Genomic DNA, 26,336 nt, shown 5'->3' on the forward strand with positions numbered 1-26,336 from the left:
ATTCATTATTTTTTCATTTCTTACTTTGATTTAAAATTTATTTTAAAATCAAAATATATGAATGTTAAAATTTCGAATGCTTGTTAAATGGTCTTTTTAAATGGAAATATTACTTACAATTGGGTACTCTCACTTCAAGCAGAGCCTGACAAAGGCAAGGGCATACGGAGCAGTTGCCCCAGGCCTCACATCAGAGGGGTTTTTTTATAGTTTTTTTTCTTAGTGTATCATATCAAAAAAGTTATCATAAGTTATCTTATCAAAAAGTTATTAAGTTATCAAAAAGTTATCTTAGTTATCATATCAAAAAAAACGGTAAGATTATCAAAAAATGGTAAATTTTTATAATATTCTAGTAGTTTTGACCATATTTTTTTTCTCCGTGTGGAAGTCAGAAAAATAGGTATCTGTATACTTTATCCTGAGTAGAACTGTAATAAATTTTGGAAATCAAGGGTGCTGTTATAGCTAAAGAATTTTAGCATCTAGAGGAGTGTAGCAGTCCATTTTGTTTTCTTTTTTCTGAAATTAGTTGAAAACTGAAATTAAATTTATTTTTCGAACCGGATGAAGCTATAATGCACAAGGTCAGTAAAATCACACACATCAGAGTTTCATTTTTACATATTGCAAACAGCGCGTTGCTAGGACAACGTAATTTTAATTACAATCCTGACGTTCTACACATTGGATATAAAAGAAATAATGGATGTAAAAATTTTCCCTCATTAATAATGAATTTAATAACTGGAATCAATCATTCTTCTAACTATATATTAACATGTAAATAACTGTAGATTTCAAATATTATAACGCAGTCAATTTACCTTGCATTTGTTCATCCGAAATCGCATACTGTAGGCTAAACATCTTCCCTTACAAAGTTAACGTATTTTACAACTTTATTAAAACCGAGATAAATTTTGAAAAAGACTTTGAACCCGCATTTTTATTGATGGAGGATTCAAAGAAAAACCATCATGATAATCTTTACAAGCCTTTGCGCCGAATTTCAATAATGTTATTGAAAATTCAATCCTGTCTTCTTCTTAATCATAAAAAAATTCATATTATTCCCAATGGCTAACTTATTGCTAAATCATTGTTAATAAAGTTAGTAGTCAAACAGAAATATAAACCTAAACCAATGTTTGTATTTTTTGTGCAATATTAATTGCGTATTCATAAAACTGAAAAAAATCATCCACGGTACAGACATCATTTCTCAATTCTAGTTTTAAATTATAGTAATATTAATTTTATGTGCGAATCTGATTTTCAAACATTAAATCATTTTTTTTTTAATAAATGTATTAATATCATTACAGCTGAAGTACTTTCGAACTGGCTACGAAACAGAACGTTTCTCAATTCATCTCGCAAATTATAATCCGTTTTGTTAAATAAAATTTATCCTTATAGTTTTTCCTCTCATTATAATTAATCATAAGACGGAAAGTAAATAAAGTTTAAAAAACTCTTATCACTTTATCGATCTTAATTGTTTTTTTTGTTGTTTTTTTTAAATTTTAGCATGCATTTGGGGAGGCTATATAGCTACTTTCCTTATTAAAAAAAATTAACTTCAATTATTTAAGCACATATTCGCTTAATCTAATTTTTTAAAAAAGTGATACTTCATTTTTTTCACATTAAGTAATGGACGTAGTTTTCCTGCTAACTACTAATTTAACAGTTCATTGAAACTTGATTTGTACTCATATTTATCTAGATGTAATTTTTGTTTGTTATGTTATTTGTTTGTTATGTATTTTGTTTTTGTTATGTCTTAATTTTGTGTTTACAATATCTGATTTTTTTTTCAATTTCGACTAAAGTAATTAAATAAATAAATGAAAGTTTTTCAAATAGACTAAAGGGGAAAATTAATTTTATTTGACAAACCTGAAACGAAAAACTTAGAGTGTATCATTTTCAAAAAACGTAAGCAGGAGATAAATTTTTTTTGACCATTTTTTTATTACTAGTGGGCTGTGACCCCTGCTCGCTAACGCTCGCCAACCCCCGAAAATTGATACGCAATCTTATATGGTTTGCTTCGCAAACCAAGCTCGCTTCGCTCGCTACTAACTTAGGTCCATTGCAAATGCACAAAATTCTAAGAATTCAAAACAATCATTTAAATCCAAATAAAAACTTTTTTTTAAAAAAAAAATACATCTTTTTAGTAAATACTAAGTCATTAAAATAAATTTGAATTCAAATAAATGACATGTAATTCGTTAAACCTATTAGAAATGTGCTGTAGTATAATTCGAAATATAAATCAAAAATCGTCAAATAAATTCGTAATATATAAAAAAGAGCTTTCGACAAAATACTAAAATAGAAATCTATCGACAAGGACTACTCACTTCTGCCTAGCTTAATAGTATGAGATTGCCGCAGCTGATGCTCTCTGGTTATTTCAGATTCGGTTTTTAAAAGCGCTATATGTTGACCCACCTCATCTAGATTTGGCATGTGACATTTTTAGCGGCAATCATTGGTCGATTCGCCGTGTAAGAGAAATAGTAACGTAAACAAAACAAAGCAAACGTTGCCACCGGCGGAAAAGAAATGCAGCCAAAATTTGGGAGCCACGTGAGAGAATTATATATATTAGATAACAAAATTGATGCACGCTACGTTTTTTGTTTCAATTCTGTTTTTTCCCCACTTTAGTCTCTATCAAAAACATGCACTTCTTATTTAATTTAATTATTATCTTCTTTTTAGTATTTTCTCTGTTAGCTTATTTATCTCTGTATGTTGTCAATATTTCCATTAACGATAAAATTCACTTACACCATTTAAAAAACAATTGTAAGTTCTATTGACATGAGACACCCATCTCCAGATAGAATTATAGCTCGTCGGAAATTCCAAAAGCTCGTTAGACGTTGTTTTTTTTTTCTTTTTTTGGCGATAATATAGAAAAAAATTCTGTATGACCACTATTAGTAGTAATTGAACCATTATTATTGGTATCATTATGGGTATTATTACATGATTATATTAATTATTAGACCATTATTATTTTTACTATTATATTATAATATTACTTTATTAAACCATTTTTAAAAGTTGTGAATATTTTGTTTTAACGAAACTATTGAAACTTATATTAACATCAAGCACTGAGTTTCTGTAGTAATTTGGAAATTCTTGGCCTTCGAAATTATTATAGACGACAAATTTACTGAGGTGAATTGGAAATGTATGAGACAATAAGCGAAAAATTCTTCAATTAAAACATAGGAAATTATTGAAATTTGTATTGTCGTTAAGCACAGAGCTCTAGATTAGATTTGAGCACTCTAGTTAATCGGAAATTGCTTAAAATAGGGAATGTCCCCTCTCGCAGGGATCAGAGCTAGTTAATAAAGGGTAGTGAAGAATCTTATTGACTATTGTCTATGTATATGATTGTGTATGCTGTTTTACCAGTTCAAGATGGTCAAAAAAATATATTGGTTGCACTATAACTTAAAGATAAATAAAAGCTGGAAATTTTAGCAATATAAAAAGAATCTAAGATACTTTTAAAAGATTGAACTTTACTTATTCTGCATTTCAAATATGTACCGTATCTCACGAAATTGTAATGATTTTTTTACGTAAATATAAGTTTTTATATAAATTGAGAAATAATGTAATAATAATAATATAATTTTTAATAAAAATATATTTAATTGTATAATATAATTATATAATGTAATATAATTATGTCATATAATTATATAATATATTTTTTGCAAAGATCTTGATATACTTTTAGTGAAAGATTATAGATTATTTATTTAGAAAGAACAAATTAACAAAAAGAAACAAGCAGCAAGCAGGAAAGTCTAAAATATATTTGAATGAATTAATCTAAACTGAATTTTATAATTATGTTTTTTAATAATATTCCACATTTTCTACAAATATGAAGATATTTTGTGAATAGTAGTTAAGTATTATGCATTTTCCGATAATTAAAATAACTTCCTCGAATGATGGTAAGTTGTGAAATGCAATCGTTCAACTCAAATATTACCAGAATGAGGAAAACCTGATATATTTTGTAAATAAGTAGATTATAATTTTATTCAGATTTTAAAACAATGAAATCATGTTTCGAAACAGCATGATAATAATGAGTTGTCGCTAAGTTCTTCTAAACACTAAATATCCCAACTATAAAATAGGAAAATTCAGTTTTCTGTTACAAAGAGGGAATAGAGAAAACGAAACTTTTTAATGTTAAAATTATAAATTCCAGCATATTTTTGAAATTAATGTGGTGCAAAGTGTGCTTCCTATGCGTATGCAGCAATTAATGTTGTTACTTCATATAAATTAAATAAATTTGAAATCCTAAATGATAAAATGAAAATTTAATGATCCATTGTAAAAAATTAACTTCTAAAATTGCAAAGTTGTAAATATAAATTCGTTATTGTAATAATTATTGGTTTTTTAAATTTCTAATAAATACAAATTTGTAAATGTAAGTTATAAAGGTTGACATATTGAAACATTAATTTAAAAAAATTTTAAAAATACAAACTTGTAAATGTAAAATTACAACTTCAAGTGTAAACATGTAAGAAGATATACAAAAGGTTAAGAACACTACTTATAGTTACAACTATTAACCTTTCGAGGTTGTATCTCTGCTTTTTCTTGTAGTATCATCAAAATAAGATCACAAAAGGTTAATCATAAAAATTTTAATTATTATGAACAATTTAAATGTTTAACCCTTAATGGCCCATTTTTATACGAATAAAAAATACGGCATTTTTTAAGCAAAAAGTCGCCAAATGAAAAGTTGCCAAAAATATTGAATCTTCGCTACCTTTTTATTTATTTTCTTTGTTTATTTTATTAAACACATAAAAATAAAATAAAATAAAAAATAATTAATTTTAATAAAGAAAATTTTTAAAAACTAGTTGAATTTTCTTGCGCTTTGGCGAACCAAAATACTTATCATGCATGAATAAAAAATGCTTATTTTACATGCATAAAATTTATGTATATTATTTAAAGATTTTATTTATGTATATGATTTATGCATTCATGTAAAAATATTTTTTTAAACTTCCAGAAAAAGATTGATAAATATAACTAATATACAAAATATATATATAAATTTTGTATTCGAATATTTTATGGCGCAATTTAGCATAAACTTTTAAATTCCAACATATAACTTAGAGTGAAAATCACCATTTTGAAATGTTGCCACATTTATGTTCGACAAAACGAAATAAACGTTTGTTCCATATATTAAGTAGCACGAAAAGAACAAGTACTTTCTTTATTATTATTGACTGTGATGTTAAATAGTTGAGAAATTACAGTAAGAATTGTCACCAACTTGAACATTCTATTGTTTAAAAGTGATTTTCTGACTTAAAACTGATAGACGGACGATTGTCTAAAAATTGTCTTACGTGATGAAAGATAATCAGCGACATATTTCGTCGACAAGAAATCACGCGTAATTAAAGTTTCGTGTAGACAAGTAAAAGTTCTAAGGCGAATGCTTATAGTTAACTTAAATTCAGTTCATAATGTAAACAGAGAGCACTTTGAAGTTTATACTTTGTCTATTTCCGTTGTTTTAACTTGTAATCGTGTGCCAAATAACCTCGATTCCAGAACTGCTTTTGAAGATACGGTTGAGAAAGTTTGAAAAGGATTCCAGCTATGATTTCATAAAGAAAATTTTATAATCCTGGTGAAGTGCTGATAGTAATAGCTTTGTTAAAATATATATGGGGGATTCTCACGAAATATGACAATTCACTGTTCCTTGCTCCAAGATCTAATACTATAATACTAAAAGAACTATTTTTTAAAAAAATTCATAAATAACATTGCTGTTAGCATTTTAAAATGACTTTGCACTATCATTGACTGCTTTGTATAGTTATAAAATTTATAACTTCAAAATTTCATGTTTCTGGCATGTCCCAAACAATGTTTCCAATAATAACTAGCTTCAAAACTTTCCATAAATGTTTCAATATCTAATTTTTTTGATCTCAACCGGTGTAAGCATTTCTAGAATATACGCAGAGGGTATTATTTACAAAAATTTCGTTTAAAATAATTTTTTCTGTCAATAATTTGTTTGTCCCAAGAAAATCTGTCATTTTCCTGGTTACTTTTATTTAGTGGTTTATAACCAAAATAGATAGAGCCAGCAATCAATATCTTATGTTAATAGATTGATTAGATACCCTCCTATATGAACATGTCTTGTTGCATGAATAAAGAACCAATTTTCTGGTTCAAAATCTATTTCAAAAAATTTTTCAAGGTGAGTAGGTTTTTGTGTTGTCATTTTCCTGGCTTCCTGAAATCATTATTAACATAAACTACATAGATTTATCTGAGTTATTTTAAAAATCCTGTTGTTTTCTGCAGAATATAAACGTCTTCGGCCAAAATATGAAATTAAAGTAAAGTTATATGCTATATAATGGTGAATTTGTCATTATCCTGACTGTCATTTTCCTGGCTTATGAATGCCAAGACATTGAAGTGTTACCAGAAATTTTTTTAGCTGCTAATACTGTAAGGAGGGAAAGCAAATATTAACCTAATACCAAGTTTATGTATGATTGTGATATGCTTGGATGTAATCAAAGTTATTTATTTATTTAATGATTAATCATTATACACAATTTTATTCTGTACATATCAGCAACAAAAAAAATTTTGTTTCTTTCCACAGTGGATAAAACGAATTAATTTAAGCAATTTATGGTCCATCTAACATAAAGGCTTAAGTTGAGTTACTTACTATTAACTTAAAATGACTGTTTTTTAAACTTCTAAGCTAATATGTCATTTTCCTAGCATTCTAGAATTGGTGAATTTCTATTTTATTTTTTTTTCTCGAGCAAATGTCAATAAACTACACTGTTGTCTGTAAGATATTAATAAGTGTAACTAAGGAAGTACACAAAAAGAAATTTTAGATTATTTTGAAGACTTTAAATTTGAAGAATTTTTTTGGTCCGAATTGTCATGTTTAAAAAGAATCACCCATATATCTGCATAAGTTTTTGCGAAAATAAGTTAAGATTTTTATTTTAAACCATTAGCCTAAGTCACTGTTTTTCAATAGTATTTTGTATATGAATACTAAATAGAATGAAAGCAAGTGGAAAAACACTAAAAGGTCTAGCCTAAATATTCATAGGTTATCTATGAAGAAATTGAAAAGTTCTTAAAACGCAATGCATAATTTCAAAAAACTGACAAAATCAATATTATGTTAGATTCCAAGAAAAAAAGAAATCTTATAACGGTATTTACGAAACTATTTGCTGAATACAAGTTATTTAATTTATTAATTAAAAAACATCTTAAATTTTTTTTCGGGACATTATAAAAAACTACTTTTGACTTGAAATTGAAAATATAAAAAAAAATTATTATGTTTATTAACAGTGAATACTTGCGCCACTAATAAAATATTAAAGAAAAAAATAAAAATAATTTAGTAAAAAATAAATTATCTCGAATTTTTGAAAAAAACATAAAAACTCGTGTGAGAAGGCCAGAATAAAAAATTAATTTGTTACAGAAACATTAGAATCTGAAGGCAGTGTTACACTGAATAATGTGTAAATTGAAATATGAAACACAAAGTCAACTAAATTTTTTTAACTAATAAAAATTCAATACATAAATTGCAAACTTCTTAAAACTATGATTGCATTAAAATTTCAGATTGCATTAAATATTAAAAAATGCAAAGCATCAATTTACATAGCAACGGAAAAATTGAAAATAGTATCTGTTTATTTCGATAAATTCTAAAATATCGTTATCTTTCATAACAATCTGATAAAAAATACTCTCCGTTCTTTTCCTCAAAAGAAAATATCTTTTTAACTAAATAATGATCTGGAAATAAGTGTAAATTTAAATAAGACAAATATTTGCAAAAGGAAAAATCAAATAATAATCTATTATTATGATGGGGGACAGACGCAGAAATAACCGACAAAAACTATTTCCTACTATAAATACATATCATCAGCACACTCCGTGGTTACGGTTCATTAACTTGTATGATGTTTGTGATAATCTTCTTAAAGTGTTTAGACGATCTGTGAATTTTCGAAGAACAACGGCTTAAATTTAAAGATTTTTTAAGAGGTAATAATATCATGGACGATCATTGTCATATTCAACTACGGAACTACTTCCTGCTAGTTTTGCAAACGATATTTGCTTTATCCAATATAAATAATTTGTGTAATCAAAATAATTGTTTTCATCGAATAAAACGGAAGAAAATCGTTTACGTATGACAATCAAAATGGATAGTTTTAGCGAAGTGTGCATTTATGAACTGTATTGGAATTAAAATCTACACGCGAAGAAATGTTTCAAATATTTCCTTTAGATAATGATTTATTATATATTTTGCTCACTATTACACAATTTTTCTTATTTCCTCGTCTAATGTTTAACACTTGTTTAACACTTTCTCTAGTGTTGTAAATTATAGTGTTGTTGGGAAAAATTATTTCTGGACTTTCCACATTCTTATAGGTCTTATAGGTTTTAAATTACTAATTAGTTAGGCTACTATGGATTAACTAGAACTAATGACTACTAATAATTAAAAAAGATAAAAAAAATTAATTTGAATTTAACTTTTGCTAAACTAAGATAAGTTTCATAAATATTAGGACAAACTTTAAGGGAAGGTACGGCATATCAAAAGGATGGAGAATTGCATAGCAACCTATGTCCGAAAATATCGTCCTACACCGTTAGAGGCGTCTCCTGAACGTGAACTGGTTGTTCTTAGAATAAGATTAATAGCTAAATATTCTAAACTTTATGTTTTTTTTTCCAATAATTATTGCCATAAATTGTATTCAAATAGAGACGGTACGATTATTATATTCTATATATGTAATGAGTTAGCGAATAACTTGGTTCATCAGATTGGACGCCAAATTACAAGATTATGTAACCTATTTATGTAAGTTTTGACAAGAGAATTTAATGCTATCTAAAAATGGAGATAATTTAGCTGAAGTACCGTTTCAAGTGTGCAAGACGAACCAGTTCATATTGGGGAGCTGCCTCGAGCGGCTTACGACATGATGTTTCCGGACACTAGTTGCTAAGCAATTCACAATCTTTTTGATGTGTCTTTTTGATCTCCACTTACAGTTTATGCCAAAATTTATGGAGCACCCCGTATATTACTTAAATGCCAAAAGTGGAGTCATTTTAGCTTTATAGATTCTTATGTGTAATATTTAGGTCAATAGTTCTCAGTAGCGTGTGGAGATGTTTGGATGCCCAAGGGCAATGCCCAAGCCAATTCGAATTTTTTAAATAAAAGAAAAAAAAGATTAAAATAAAAAATTTTGAGAATTTTTTGTTACTTAAATTTATATTTTGTTACTTGAGAATAGTAGAATTAATCTTTCAAATCAGATAAAGCTCATGCTTCTATTTTAATAAGAACGTGAGCAAAGCTATTGCGCAGTTTATTCCTTGCAATGAAACTTAGATTGCATTTTTTCTGTGATAATTTATTTTCCTGTACTTTTTTAATGATGTACATTGCGAAAAAAAAACGAACCACCCTGAATAACTTTTGGTGTGATGATCAGATTTTCACGTTCTAGTATTCAATCTTAAAGGTTCAAGGAGTTGACCATAAATATGCTAATTAATAAATGCAGACGAGGTTTTGAGTTACGAAATCATTATTAGGTATGAGAAATAGGGTATGAGCAATCGAATTTTATGTATCTGACTTTTTTGAAATTCAATTTTTCATGAACTTTTCTGCCGATATCGCAATAAGTTTATATTTTACCATGTAAAATCACATTCCTTAAAATGATGCAAGAAATTGCATACCTTACAGTTCAAAAATTTTCGACCATTATTAAATAAAATAATAAAAAATAATAAATATATACTTAAATTTATTTTCAGCATGGAATTATGTTTGGATAAACTAATTTTATAATTGTGTGCAAAATGTTTCAATTCACTCAAAAAGTTCTCGAGATATACGAAATACGCAAAAAGTAAAATTAACATTAAGGTGTCCAAACTTTGGATCGCTCCCTTAACCAAACTACCCCCTTTATTTTGGGAGTCAGAAAACCGGATTCGTTGAAAAACAGGTATGTTTATTCAGTAAAAGTATGTCTTTATGCCCGATTTCGTAACTAAAAATATCGTCTGCACTAATTGTTTAGCATATTTGAGATCAAACCATTAAGAATGAGTCCTAGAATGTGAAGATCCGATCATTAGATCAAAAGTTATTCTGGTCATCCGGTTTTTTTTTTAGTGAACTGTACGTCAAAAATTTAAAAAATAGTTGCACGAAAAATTTTAGAATACTTTAGATGTTATGCGTTTAATGATATTCAGATAATTTAAAAAGGAGTTAAATATTGATGAATACATTTAAAAAAAACAATAATAGGTAATAATAATTAAAAGTATAAATAGCAATAGTGAAATTGTATAAAAAAATGGAATTATGGAATATTTTTAAATAAAAATTTTAAGTTAGGAAATTTTTAGTATTGAAATTAAGCATTTTCTACTAATAGTTTATACTTTTTATGTCTATAACTATATACATAAATTAGGTCATTCAATAATTAAAAGTTGTTATATTTTAAAATCTTTCAGAGTATTTATTTTCAGTATTCTTATTAAATATACTATCAACAGGAAAGAGAACTGGCAATATAAATTTGCTAAATAAGTTTACTAAGCCTAATTTTGAGCTCACCAGGTAAAAATTATCTCTCAATATAATAATTTTTTGAGTGGATATTTTTTTAAACAATCATAAACAAGTTATAAAACTGAGTATTTAATCCCTGTAATATATTAAAAATCAAGTAAAATTAAACTTGAAATTAATTTTAATCTGAAAAGTACTGTCTTGAATAAATAATTTTAACAGTTCATAATTAATATTTTGGAACCCATAAATATAGTGTGTCCGTAAAGTCATGGTACACTTTTGATCATTGGCCAATCAAAAGTGCACCATGGCCTTACGAACACATTGCATTAATTCAAAATAAAGAGCTGTATATTCGACTTGTGTGAAAAATCTATTTAAAATATAAACTGTCATATTAGAAAACTATTTTTACCCCTCATTAAGAAGAGTTATTTTATTCTTTTCTCGTTTATTTTAAAATGCATCCTTGACCGACTCAGAAATAATGTTATTTACTACTAATAGTACATCAATAAACCAAAAAACATTGATAACCTAGTACAGCTATAATCTGTTGCATTGATAATTGACTCTAAGAAAAATAACTTAGGAAAGTGAAATTTAAATTTCTTATGAACTTTTAGTAATTTTCCTGAGTGGTATATTGTTTACTTCTATAATTTTAATATAGATATCATTTGTTAAGAAACTAATGTGGCGCAACTACCACTATAAATATCAAACACCAAAACACTATTTTGTAAGCATGTCTTATATATGTAGTAGTGAATCGGTATTTAATATTTATAGTGGTATTTACGTCACCCTACAACAGGGATGGCGAACCAATGGCAAGCGTGCCATTTATGGCACTCCACATAATATTTTGGGCACGCCACCGATCACGAAGTAATTTACCAATTAAATTAAAATTCACAAAAACAAACATAAAAAAAAACAATTATTAGCAAAAAAATTACAATTAATGCCAAAAAACAATTAATTACCATAAAAAACAAGCTAACAATAAATAACTAGCAAAATAAAATTAACAGACCAGTCTAAAATAATATCTTACAACCTAATATAAGTTATTTGTCATCTAATCTGCAAGAACAGAAGTCACACTGATGTTACTTTAAGTTGAATTACGCGTATAACTGAGACATTGTGAAAAGTATTCTTTTTCATAGTAAATAAAGAGTTTTGAGTTGATAGTATTTAGCGTTATTATTTTCTAATAATCACGAAGTCAAAATTGTTTGACGGCACGTCTATGACCAAATTAAACAATTTTTTTAGAAAAAAATGGCACGTTGATGAATAAAGGTTCACCTCCCCTGCCTTACAACAACCACATTTTTCACTGAAAGGCTAATTTGAATGTCCAAAATTTACAAATAAAGGAATGTCCTAATATACATAAAAAAATATCATAAAAAAATCACAAATGCCGGAGCAGTAAGTATCAATTTTTCCAATTTTACAAGCACCAAACCGTGTGTTGGTTTATAAAATAAATAAAAAATTATAAATTTATCAGCTATACCTTTCCATGCTTGCTTTAACCCATACAATTTTCTTCAATCTGATTGACTAACTTTTAAAATCGAAATTACTTCTGCTTTGTTATGTGTATACATGCAAGGCATACGTTCATACATACTATTCAATTGCCCGCCATAAAACTCATCAACCGCAACGAACGAAGCCATTTTGATATTATCTAAATTTCGAATAAATAATTATATGATGTTCTTTACTGATTAAGAAAGGAAAAGTTCATTAACAAAATTATCTCTTTTTTTTCTGACCTCAATACCTTTAAGAAGAGTGAAAGTAAAGGTTATTTTTGATCAACCTTTATTTTAGTTATTCTTTTAAGTAAAATCCAGTTTTAAATTATCGTTTGATCGGCAATTATTTATCGATTCTTGAATGAGCCATGAAAACGATACTATACAACCAAGTTCAATGTATCCCTTTTTTTACTCTATTTTTTTCATATCAAACAAGGAAAATGTTTTGAAAGTTTCAAATCGTTTTTGTTGAAAACAAGATGGCCAGTTATAAAACAATTTATTGAGTTTTATTGTTTAGCATTATTTAAAGCATTCTATGTTCGAAATTAAAAATAATTCTATTCCAAGAAGTTATCTGTATTCAAAAGATAGAAAGGGAACAAGAAAGATTGATTTCATTAAGATATTGTAGTTTTAAAGAGTTATGTTATGTTCTGTAACGGTATATTTAGACTTTTTTTTTCGTCTAAGATATTTTTTCACCTAAATTGGTAACATAAAAACGTTTAACATACTTCACAGAAAAACATTTAATTAACTTAAAATTGAAGAGCATTACAAATTCTGTTTGGAGAAATTTTTAACGTTAAATAATAATTCCAAGAAACTGATGCGGTAAGAAATTACTTGATTAAAAACTTCACACGCTTCAAAAATATACAAACTGTGTTTGTTTGCTTCTAATCCCCAAGCGGTCCATCCCAATTAGACCAAATCCATAAGTCCAAAAATTTCCAGAAAGTCTAAAAACAGATGAGGTTTACATACAAATTAGAAATAACAGTCGACATTTTTCAAGCGCTTGAAAATTGGCACCCATTTTCAAAACTAGCCAGACGTGAGTGAAAAGAAAAAGCAATTAGAAATAAAAACTTGAACTCATGGTACAGGGGAAATGTTACAGCTTCTGTTGGCCGAAAGTGACCTGGAGCACTAATGGTAGAAGACTGATTTAGCTCCATAGTTTCACCCGCTAGCATTAGCTGGGCATAATGGAATGGCCTTCACGCCTAGGGTGACCCTACAAGGAGCTAAGCTCCCGACGTACTGCACCCATTCCGCCCAGTGACACCCCCTCGCCACGGTGAGGCAGCTAGCAGGATTTGAGAGAGGAATTACCAAAGAAAAGTTATCAAAAGTTACCAAAGAAAAATGGAAAATAAAGGTGAGAAGCAAAACTAAAAAAAACCACAGTAGCCGAGGGAGAAAAAAAAGGTCGGAAAACAGGTTAAGAAAAACCACAGTGACTGAGGGGGACAAATCAGGGTAAATTTCCTAAGCATGCGCTATGGAGCCGTGCTGAGGAACCTAATATTGTTAACAAAGGAATCAACTTTCATATGAATAAAACAAGATTCCAGGGCATCGAGATGAGCTTCTGTGGTGACTGGGTGGAAATAATTTAAGCATTCTCTATTCCAACAGTGTGCAGCAATTGTTGATTTTTTGCATTATCGATAACGGACCTATCTATCGTGTTTCTTAAGTATAAATTTTCACACCCTTCAGAATTTAGACTTGAGGATGCATATGTCAGTTATCATCAATTGTTGCTAGTTACTGAAATCTCGGGTATAAATTTAATTTCGTCAATGCCAAAACTATTTCCACCTCAGTCATATCAGGGAATCTTGTTTTATTTATGAGTGTGGATTCCCTTGTTACCGGCATTAGTTCCTCACCAACTCTTCATCGCGCGTGGAAACGCATTTTACCCAAATTAGCCCCTCTAAATCACTGGCTTTTTTTCTTCTATTTTTCGTTTTCTTTTCTCTCTATTCGCTACTGATCTCATTTTTATTTCAAACGCTTATAAAATTTATTTTTAAGCCTTTGAACATTTTTTTATTGTGAAACTGTTCCTTAATGTCTTTTAAAATAGTTAATTAATTATTTTTCGATTAAATCTGCTTTACTGACCAAAAAATATAACTCAATAATGTTAATTACAGAATTAACTTTTCAATGATTTTGGGCACTGATGCTTTTATTTTTGGTGCTTTTGCTTTTTTATTTATTGGATCCTGAATTATCCTGGATATTTTGATTTTAATTATTACTTTATATACTTATTTTCAAATTTGATTAATTTTTAAATTGATTTTGTTGTAATTTGGCTATCAATTATACATTTTCTAATTGTTTTTAAGCATTAAACCGTCCTCTTTCGAAGAGTTCTTCTTTTAATGCCTTTGAACTTTAGCTGTCTTTATTGTAACGAAATCATCTGTACTCTAATGTCATTGCTATTTTTTATTTATTTATTTATTTATTTTTTATAACTGTATTTATTGTATTTTATTGTGGTTCTCAAATTGTATTGTATTGCATTGTTTCAGTCGAGTGACCATATTCTTGGGCGTTACGACTAACCAAATTCTACAGAATTAACTACTTTAATTATCGGGAAGAATGTAAAGAAGCTAGAAATTGTAACGATATTGTTCAAAACCCGGAAACGGCCGAATTGTTTTTGAATACTATATTTCAACAGCCATAGTATCTTACGGCAGAGTACTGAATTAATCCAGCTGTGACTGGTCGGTACGTATTTGGCAGAGACTGAACTAATAAAATCCCTGACAGTTCTGGTAACAAGAAATTACATTATAAATGTAATTTTTAGTAAAATGTAATTCTTCAAAAAATATAGTCAGCTCTAAGTTAGTAAAACTCATTCATTTTATTTTTTTTAAAACTTAAAGTAAGGTTCACTAATTTTTAAATAGATGGCAGCACCACTGCATTGTTGCTTTAACATTTTTAAAATTTATGAATAACCTTAATCGGTTTAGAATAAATACATCTTTAATAAAATAAAGAGTTGGTTTGTGTATGTGTTTCTTTCAATAACAATAATCAGTGTTATAAATTAAACTGTAGGGGATTCTGTTTTTGCTTTTAATATTTAAAAGATAATAAGTGTCATGTTTGCTACTATACAGCTCTATTTAAAAATAATAATAAAAAAAAAGTTTATTACACATGTTCTTTAATATTTAATTATTCTTTTATTCTTAATATAACTACATAAAGCCACTGGGAAGTACAACAAATAATAATAACAAAAATTATTTTAGCTTTATTAGTTGAAGAGCTTCGTGAAAAAACCAAGTAAGTGACATTTTCAAAGAAGTGATAATAGGAAGTTGAGGTAAGAAAAAAAGAAGTGGACCCCGAACTATTTAATAACCGATTTATTAGGAGACGGGCTAATAATTCGTCGTTTTATTTTATTTACCACTGCATACTTTGAAAATACATATTGACGCAATCCAGGGCCGGATTAACCTATAGGCACACTAGGCACGTGCCTAGGGGCGACGAAATTCAGGGGCCTACGAAAAACGTGGGGGAAAAAAACTTGTTGACAAAAATAATTTAGCTTTAAAAACAACAAGTGCATTTTGCACGAAATTATGAAGATACAAATAAAAATATAATATTGTTCGGTAATAAATTATTTTGCAGAATTTTATGATCTAATATATTACTTTTTTGCGATTTTTGGATTCAACGAAAAAATTTATTATGCTTATTTATTATTCGACGAACAATTTATTATTCAACGAAAAATAAACTTGTATTATGCTGTCGAATTCCAAACTACGCAAAATGTCGTATTCAATAGACATAAGTGCGAGCGATGCCAAACGATCTTGATTCATTGTTAAAAATTTGTAAATTAAAATCTATATTAATAAAAATGTAAAAAAAAATATGCAAGAAAATTTTAGCATATATTTTGAAAAGAGGGGAGGAGTGGGGGAAGGAGGGGAGGGCTCAAAAACGGCTATGCCTAAGGCCTACGAAAAGTATAATCCGGCTCTGACGCAATCATTTCATTCTATTTTTATTGGTTCATAAATATCACAACCTTTAAAAATGTTCACAAACCTTTAAAAATGCCACGTGCTTCTTTTACTAAACTCTTCAATTGTGTCGTTATATGCTTTTTAGTTTTCTACATGATTTTGTAGTGTTGTTCAATACAAATTAATTGATTCTTTTATTCACCCCGTACGAAGAGCGGGGAATCAGCTAGTTAATAATAAAATATTAAATTTATACTTCTAATTAAGATAATTTATACTTCTAACTATTCTGAAGTAGTTTATATTTTAAATTTTATCTTCATTAGAATTATATTTATATTTTTTTCCAAAGCACTATATGTCCATTACATCCGTTCAGTTTGGCAGCTTTTTAACAAAGCTGTAAGAGAATAATTTTTCTGAGCATTATGTTCCAGTGGGATTTTAAGAGGAACGTTTAACCAGAAGATTTTTTTCGAAAAAGATTATCTACAAAATTGTAATATTTTTTTATTATTGTTATTATAATTTCTGTTAAAAAAATCTTTTATGATACTTAGAATATATTTCTTAAAAGAATACTAATCAAAGAACTTTTTTTAATAAACTCTCACATTTAAAATTAATTAAAAAGATGCCATACTTTCTCGCTAAAAAAAATTTCCTGTTAGTATGTATTGTCACATTTCAGAAAATGTTCTATAAAAATTATTTTCAATGCGAGCGCAATTATTCTGCAGTGGGAAGTGACCACCTTAAATGAAGGAATTTTGCAAGATGTTCTGTAAGGACCACCCTAACACCCTATGTATGTATTTTTAGAATCCTTATAAAAAATTAAACAAATAAGTATACAAGCTGGCGAAAGCAAATTTATATCTAACAGAGGAGCAAAACAAAAACACTATTGAAATCTCACTAATCCAATGTAGGATATATGTCATTCCATCACTTGTTTCAACAGTTCAATTGTTTTTAAAAACATTTCTTCTCAAAGAAAGTAACAAGTTTACAGTTTAGTATTTTTTTTTAATTTTAGAATAATGAAGTGTAGAATTTAGAAATTCGATTTTCAATATTTAGTGCTACATTTAGTAGGGGCCTTTCATGCCATAATGAATACATATATATATATATATATATATATATATATATATATATAAGTAGTAGTAGCCGATGTACGTGCTACGGAAGTGACGTCATCACTCAAAGTCAACCGGAGATTATTTCTGCCCCAACCGGAAGTTGCTTATTTCTGCCAAACCGGAAGTTGCTTATTTCTGCCCGCCTATTAACCGGAAGTTGCTTATTTCTGCCCGTGTGCTTATGTCTGCCCGTCTTAAATCGAAACTTCGTCTGCAGCGTCATGGGGAGCTTATTTCTTTTTTTCTTAAGCCTAATATATTTTTAGTTTCGGTTTCTGTTTTTAATATAGTTTCGTTTTTTAAATATTATTTTCATTTATTACTTTTTTGAGGGTGGCAATACATAGTAATTTCAATATTAGTTTCTTGCTGTGGCAACACTTATGAGAGCTTCTTTCTGCCCGGTTGCTGTACTATAGTAGGGGGGTATTTTTTTAAATGTAGTTTTCGTTTTTTCTTGGTGGCAACGATACCAATCCTGCATCACTAGGTTTCGTGTGACGTCACAACTACTGTTGATAGATGGCAGTGAGTCATTCTGACAAGATATAGCAAGATAGGTCTTGGTCTGTGACGTATGTATGCTGAATTCAGTTCCCTTCACATATGCTTTTGAGTTGTGAATCACGTGACTGCTTATTATTTTTCTCATTGGCTGTTAGAGTTACTTTTTTGTGTTTGGCAACGATTAGAGAGGACTTTGAACTTCTCCCCCCACCGTTTATCACAAGTTCCTTTGCTCTGGTGTGTGTTGTTGCTTTGTGAAAGTATTATTTCTTAAGTTTGTTTTAGTTATGGAAGCCAATTCTTCATTAAAAAGAAAGCACGTTGAAATTCAAGTAAGTACTTATTACTTTTCTTCACTCTTATTTTATGACTGTTTATGTAAAATAATAATTTATTTATTTAATGTTAATAGATTTTCATGCTAAACATAATTTTAAATTCTTTAACTACTTATTTCTTAACTTACCTATTTGTAAACTTAATCATATATTTTTTACTCTTAAACTGTATTTTAGATTTTCATATTACTTAGAATTAGTTTTTAAAATAATGTTCAATCATTAATAATGTTTTTTCTTGGTGACTCAAAATATTTATTTTCTTATTTTTTAGGATGTACCAAAGAGGAAAGGTCTTTTCCAAGAGGGTAGCTACCCTGAGCACTTCTACCCTATCGGAGAAAATTACTTCATTTTAGCAAGTTTGTACCAAACTAAAGCTGCTATACACATAAGGAAATTCAACAGATATGGAGATAATTACTACCCATCGACTGTTGGGTTGACGCTACAGCCGGATCAATTCAATGTTTGTTTTTCTAATGATGCGCCCACTTCAATATTCGACATTTGTGATATCAACATGCGATTAGAGGCGGTTAATCCAGACAACAAAAGAGAATTTTACCTCCTCATGGCAGAAGACGGAAGAATATCTTTGACACGTGAGACAACATGCCGTAGTGGACGAGTTTATAAATGGCCCTTGGATATCACCCACGCCCAATGGCACTCCATCCGTAGAGTTTACGAAAATGTGATCTCCAGTTACATAACTTTGAAGTACAAGCACAGAGACTTTTTAAAAACTTTTAAAATGGTGTCAAAACGTGTACTGCCAATGGAGAAACCCAACAGTGCCCGCTATGAAGAAGCAGAGGGTGATATGAATCGTTGTTTTGCCATAGTGTTATACAAACACATAGGTGAAAAGAAAGGTCTTAGCCCACCTATGCGAATTTGCGGCGAAGAGATTGAAATCTCTGACTTAGTCTCCATCAGAGACTTTAATGAGTCTTGTATGTATCTCAATGTTGTGGCATTAGCCAGAGACTTTGAACTAGAACTTGTTGATAATCACAAGTTGTTCCCAGACCAAGAACCATTAATTGACTTTTTAAGTGAGAGCTATTTAAAAAATATTCGATTGGATGAATGCATTGCTGCTGCAAGGAAGGATTTTTGTAGTTATGATTTTTAATTTTTTTTTTTAAGTATTTAAATATATTTGTTTGAATAAATGTAATTAGTTTGTTAAACATTTTTGTTTTTTTCTTTCCATGTGTTTACTGACTTTTCATTTTTCAGAGGATTGTGAAATTTTCTTTTTCAGCAGGCATGAATTTTCTTTCTTTCACGTCTTTTCAGTGAGAGACAGTTTTATTGTTAAAAGTTATTGCATGATGTTTGTTATTTAAAAAAGAGATAATATTAATTTTTGTGGTATTTTGTTCCATACCAATAGATTTAAATTTTAATTCTTTACTAAATTAACTTTATAGGAAAACTTTTTCTTATGATAGAATTTTGTTATGGATAGTTTACTTTCATCTGTTTATAAGAAACCTGAACACCCAGGAAGTTTTGGTGGTGTTGATGCAATTTATAATGCCGTGAAAGGTAGAGTGAAGAAGAGTGACATTAAGAAATGGTTAGAAACTAAAGATTCTTATACGTTGCATAAACCGGTTAAACATAAATTTAGGCGAAATCGAGTGATTGTTGGTGGTATAGATGAACAATTTCAAATCGATTTGGTCGATTTACAATCATTAGCAAAATTTAATAATGGATATAAATATTTGTTAACGTGTATAGATTGTTTCTCTAAATTTGCTTGGGCTGTGCCTGTAAAAGACAAATCAGCCAAAAATATGTTGTCTGCTTTAAAAACTATTTTTAAAGAAAGAAAACCAGAAAATTTACAGTCAGATAAAGGAACAGAATTTACAAATAAGATTGTGCAACAATATCTTAAAAAGATAGGAGTTCATTTTTTTACTACAAATAATGAAACGAAATCAAGTATCGTGGAGAGATTTAATCGCACTTTAAAAAGGAAGATGTGGAAATACTTTACAGAATTTAACACAAAGAAATATATCAATGTTATTTCAAAGTTAGTTCATAGTTATAATCATACTAAGCATCGAAGTATAAAAATGGAACCTACTTCGGTGAATATCGATAATCAGAAACAAGTATGGAATACTTTATATAAGGATATGATAAATAATGAAAAACCTGTTTTTCAATTAGGTGACATAGTTCGTATTAGTAAATCAAAACTTACATTTGAGAAAGGTTATGAAAATAATTGGACGCGTGAATTATTCGTCATATATAAAATAATCACGCGAAATCCCATAGTGTATAAATTAAAAGATTTAATGAATGAGCCAATCGAAGGTACTTTTTATGCCGAAGAATTACAAAAAGTTGTTAATTCTGGTTTTTATCCAGTTGAAAAAGTCATTAAGAAGAAAAAAATGAATGGGAAGATGCAATATTTTGTTAAGTTTCTCGGTTATTCGGATAAGTTTAATGATTGGGTGACGGATGTTCAAAAAGTATAAATAGCAGAGCGCATTCCTTAAAAGGTTCATTTTAAAAAATGTCTTTCTACGTGACGTTACCTTCCGATAGCTCGATGCGTTTCTTTCCTGATAACAAAATCTCTCATTTCAAAACTCAATTACCTATGCCAGTGGATTTAAAAGGTGAATGGGAAGTGGGACTCTCTGAAATCATATATCCCCATTCTTGGCTGAACGTCAATGAAACTAACAATTATTTTCATTACAAGATTAGTAATGGGAATATCGTTTCGACTGTTAAGCAAACAATTGATGTGGGATGTTATGAATCCATGTTTGATATTGTTTCAGCGATACAACTTGCTTTGCCTAAAAATCCCAGTCGGTTTACAATAAGTTACAATAAACCTACGAAACGAGTTAAAATTAATGCAGTTCAAGGTTGCAGTCTTCATTTAGAGAAGTTAGGGGAATTGTTAGGTTTCCGTTCTGATACAACTATCACCGGTAATATGAAAAGTGAATTTGTTGCTGATGCATGGTCCACATTTTCGGTTTTCTACGTTTACACGGATCTTATTTCACCTGAAGTAGTGGGTGATACCCAAGCTCCTTTATTGCGAATCGTGCGAATCAAAGGACAAGATGGAGAAACAATCAGTCAGTATTATGATCGACCTCAATACTTACCCTTAATGAGACATTCATTTCAAACAATTCAAGTTGAACTTAGACTGAATTCAGGTGCTTTTGTTCCATTTGAAAGCGGTAAAGTGATGGTCGTATTGCATTTTCGAATGCGGCATTTTCTATAAATACCCAAACTTTTTCCAAAAATGTTTCATTTCAAGTTTAACTGTCAAGATGAAAGTACCTTATATCTGCTGCTCCAAGAAATTGGAAGACCATTATTCCTCTCAATCGGGAAATGGTTTGCCATATTATCGTGGTATATCCTATCAGAAAGGTTATGGTCTGGGCGGTATATTTAGACGACTATTTAGAGCCGCGTTACCGTACATTGTTCGAGGATCCAAAACAGTTGGAAAAGAAGCATTAGTCACCGGATCACGTGTTATGTCTGATGTCTTAGCAGGTGAGGATTTGAAAACATCAGCTAAAAAAAGAGCAAAAGAATCGGGAAAAAATCTAGCCAATAAGGCACTTGGAAAAATACAGTCCATGGTGGGTAGTGGACGGTATAAAAGAAAGCGCAAGTCTAAGAAAGAGATCATTTCATCAAAGAAACAGAAAGCGAGAGGTCGTGATATTTTTGACTCATCATGACGTTTGTTTTAAAAGGTTCCCCGGAATGTGTGAAATCTGAATTGGAATTGTTTCAGATGCCTGGCACACAGACAGTTATTCAAAGCGGACAGTGGGTTGAATTTCACCCGTTATCGAATGTGTTTGATGGCGGTCCCGTCGAATTTCACATTTCTGGGTCAGGTGATGAATTTATTGATTTAAGTCAGACTCAACTTCATGTGCAAGCAAAAATTTTAAAAGACGATAATACCAATTTGACGGCAGCGGATGATAACATTGGCCCAGTTAATTTATTTTTGCACTCCTTGTTTTCTCAAGTGGATGTATCTTTAAACGACCGCATTATATCGAATTCGAGCAATACTTATCCTTATAGAGCCTATATTGAAACGCTTTTAAACCATGGATATGATAGCAAAACTTCACAATTGACTGCAGAGCTTTACTATAAGGATTCTAACGATGGACTTAAAAAAAAATCTGAATACTTTAAACTAAGTTCAAGTGTGGATATGATTGGATGTATTCATAGTGATCTATTTCACCAAAATAGGTTATTATTAAATATGGTGGATATAAAAATTAAACTGAGTCGCAGTAAACCAGAGTTTTGTTTGATTGGAAAAACAGGTTATAAAGTTATATTAGATAGAATTTCTCTTTTAATAAGAAAAGTACGCGTGAGCCCCGGTGTTATTCTAGGCCATGCAAAAGCTTTAGAAAAAGATACTGCAAAATATCCTATCAACCGAGTCCTTTGTAAAGTATATTCCATTCCGAAAGGAAATATGTCATTTGTGCAAGACAATGTGTTTGTGGGACAAATTCCTAAACGACTCATCATAGGGTGTGTCGAAAATGATGCATTTCACGGAACATTTGAGAAAAACCCATACGATTTTAAACACTTTAATTTAAATTTCATCGCAGTCTACGTAGATGGACAACCAGTCCCTCATAATCCACTAGAACTCAACTTTCCACAAAAACAGTATATCAGAGCTTATCAAAATTTATTTATGAGCACTGAACACATGAGAAGTGACAAAGGTAACTTTATTTCGAGAGAAGAATTTTGTGAGGGTTATACTTTGTATGCATTTGATTTATCACCGGATTTATGTGACGGCGAGCATTTTAATCTAATAAAACACAGTAATTTAAGAGTGGAAATGAAATTTGAGAAACCGTTAGACAAAACAGTGTGTGTCATTGTGTTTGCCGAATTTGAAAACATTATAGAAATAAACAAATCAAGATATACGACTTTGGAAATTAAAAAAGAATGGATGGAAGAAAGATTTATGACATTTTATCAAAAGATCCCGCTACAGCATTCAGATTTAAAGGTGTTTATTCAAGAGACGCGATACCCTTATTGCAAGAAAATGAAGCTATTATCGTCAACACGGATGAATCCACTCGACCAGGATCTCATTGGTTAGCTCTATACATGGGTGAAGGAAAAATACCGACTCCTATGGACATTCACCTGATTTTTTTGGACTTGATGTATATAAATTATTTAACATTTCTAATGCATGCTGGAATGCTATCTCTTTTCAATCTCTCACTTCGAATGTATGTGGAGCCTATTGTATTTTTTTCATTTATAAGCGTTGTCGCGATCACTCTATGTTATCCATTATAAGACATCTCAATGTAAACAGAAAAAATGATTTTGTTATGTATCAATTTGTCAAAAAGAAATTTGGTGTACGTTTTGCTTTCAAACAATAAAATTATTTATATTTTTAAAAAAGGTTGTGTTTTTCTTAACATACCGTTTTTTTAATATTATTTATTTTTTAATTAATATTCCTGCTTGATTTTTCTTAAATAACAATGGAGTTTCCAATGCTAAAAAGTCCATTTACATCTGTGCTGGCCGGTCCAACAGGCTGTGGTAAAAGTCAGCTAGTTAAAAGAATAATTGAATTTAAGATTATAAAACCTTTTCCGCAAACGGTAGTTTGGTGTTATGGAGCTTATCAATCCATGTTTGAAACCATACCGAATGTGACATTTCACGAGGGCGTTCCCTCCGATTTAAATAATATTTCAAATGCACTCATTATTCTAGATGATCTTATGTCTGAATTAGGAAGCAATTCCAAATTAACTCAATTATTTACGAAACATAGTCATCACCGTAATGTCTCCGTCATTTTTATTGTGCAGAACATTTTTCATAAAGGAAGAGAAATGAGAGAAATTTCGTTAAATTCTCATTATCTTATTCTTTTCAAAAATCTCAGAGATCAAAGTCAAATCACTCATTTGGGGAGACAACTCTATCCAGCAAAAGTAAAGTTTTTTCAAGAAGTGTATCAGGATGCAACTTCAAAGCCTTATGGGTATTTATTAGTTGATTTAAAACCGGATACTAACAATAATATGCGCCTGCGCACAGGTATAACTCCGACTGATAAAATGATTGTGTACCAGCCTCGTTAATCATTTGTTCATTAACCTCCGTGAAGATGTATCGTTTTAGATTTCGAAGGATTTTTATTTAGTCAAAATCGAATGATTATAAAAGAACTTGCTATTTTTGATATAAAGTCTGAATCTTTGAGTCATTGGGCATTTCAATCACCTTTTAAGTTTATAAACCTAACGAAGTACGGCGATATTTTAGGATCAAGAATAATACTCATGGATATAATTGGTGTTTAGGTAGAATGTCATATAGTGCGTTATATTATATTTTAGAAGAGATTATTCAGAAGTATGAAATTATTTACATAAAAGGAGATGAAAAAACAAAATTTATTCAACACTTTACCACTTGCATTAATTTAGAAAATATAGGATGTTCAAAAGTCAATGATTTGGCTCCTTTTCGCGTTAACTGTAACTTTAAACACTTGGATAGAAATCATTGTGCCATTATCAAAGCTGAATCATTTGGTCGTTTCCTGAAGTATAAATTAAATCTCACAACGATTGAAACAATCAAATGCGATTAGAATGTCGGACAGTAAGCACTGTTGTCTCGAGGTCTTAAAAGCTGTGGCTAAATCCAAATCGAAGCGGCACTTTTTGAAACATTGTTCATCTAAATCTATTAAACATATTTGTGAATGCGTACTTAATTTGTTAAAAGGTAATATTCCTCTTAATAAAAATCAAAAGAAAAAACTTTCACCCTTTAAAAGAAGTTTACGAAAAATTGCAGACAAAAAAGTACCTTTATTCCACAAGAGAAAAGTTCTTGTTCAACGAGGTGACGGATTTTTAGGATTTCTGATACCAGCAGCCATTACAGCTTTAACATCTTTAATCAATGGATCACGCTAAAAAATTTATTCTTGTACCGGAAGATAGGTTACAAAATAATACTGTCGAATATCTATCTGAATTGGACAAGCAAATGCATGATATTTTAAAAAACAAAAATATTACTGAAAATGAAAAAGCAGATTTATATTTACAAATTCTTCAAAAGTATGTTAAATTTCCAACTTTTATGGAGAATAAAAACGAACCAGTGGATGAGCAATCAAATAAAGTGGAAGGAAAATCTGAAGAAGTGGAAGAAAAATCTGAAGAAGTGGAAGAAAAGACTAAAGATATTAAAGAAGAAGAAGAAAATGCTTCGAGCCATTTAATAGAAACGCAGCTCATGAATATTGTACCTAAGGGTCAAAAGGAACGAGCGAAAGAGTTTTTACAATTCCTAGAAACTCATAAGAAACTGTTATCGTGGACTGAAAAAGGTGAAATTATGTATAAACATAAACTCTTACCTGGAACCAATATTCTTCATCTGATAAATAGTGTAATGAGAAATGAAAAGAAACAGCCCAAAGGACAAAAAGTATTCTTCGAAGCTTTAAAAGAAATGAAAACCCCCGAAGAATTTGTCATTAATAAAAAACTGTTACCTGTATCATCTTCTGCAGCACCAGTATTGTTTGCTAGAAAAAACAGATGGCTAAAATACTAAAATATTCTGTAAACCATTAGTCGTATTAATAAATGATTTTAAAATATAAACTTGTATTTTTTCTACTTTCATTAAATTCTTTTTTCATTCACACACACACAATACAAACAAGGAGACATCCGTAGGTCCCTCTCAAGGAGACCTTCCAGAGTGCGGGACGAGGACCCTTCTCCTATGGCACTCCGCGGTTTTTTTAAGTGGGCGTCGCCACTAGGCACGCTTTTTTTTGAGTGGGTCGCATCCACTAGGCACGCTTTTTTATGAGTGGGTCGCATCCACTAGACATTTTG

At 29.7% G+C, this 26,336-nt stretch overlaps 2 protein-coding genes across 2 annotated transcripts; both read left to right on the forward strand.

The window, feature by feature from the left end:
* The first annotated feature begins 17,523 nt into the window (after window positions 1–17,523).
* LOC147816621 (uncharacterized) lies at window positions 17,524–19,497 on the forward strand. The gene is made up of 2 exons (XM_087169426.1): window positions 17,524–18,342; window positions 18,623–19,497. Exons 1-2 carry the CDS (start codon window positions 18,298–18,300, stop codon window positions 19,487–19,489), a joined length of 912 nt encoding a protein of 303 aa, XP_087025552.1. The 5' UTR covers window positions 17,524–18,297; the 3' UTR covers window positions 19,490–19,497.
* A 2,611-nt stretch (window positions 19,498–22,108) lies between these two features.
* On the forward strand, window positions 22,109–23,539 carry LOC147816622 (uncharacterized protein F54H12.2-like). Its single transcript, XM_087157088.1, has one exon. The coding sequence runs from the start codon at window positions 22,109–22,111 to the stop codon at window positions 23,537–23,539; it is 1,431 nt and encodes a 476-aa protein (XP_087013214.1).
* Window positions 23,540–26,336: the final 2,797 nt, after the last annotated feature.

This window comes from Parasteatoda tepidariorum, chromosome 1 (assembly GCF_982258835.1).
Source record: "Parasteatoda tepidariorum strain Cologne lab strain chromosome 1, Ptep-v5.0, whole genome shotgun sequence".
Taxonomy (NCBI): Eukaryota; Metazoa; Arthropoda; class Arachnida; order Araneae; family Theridiidae; genus Parasteatoda; species Parasteatoda tepidariorum.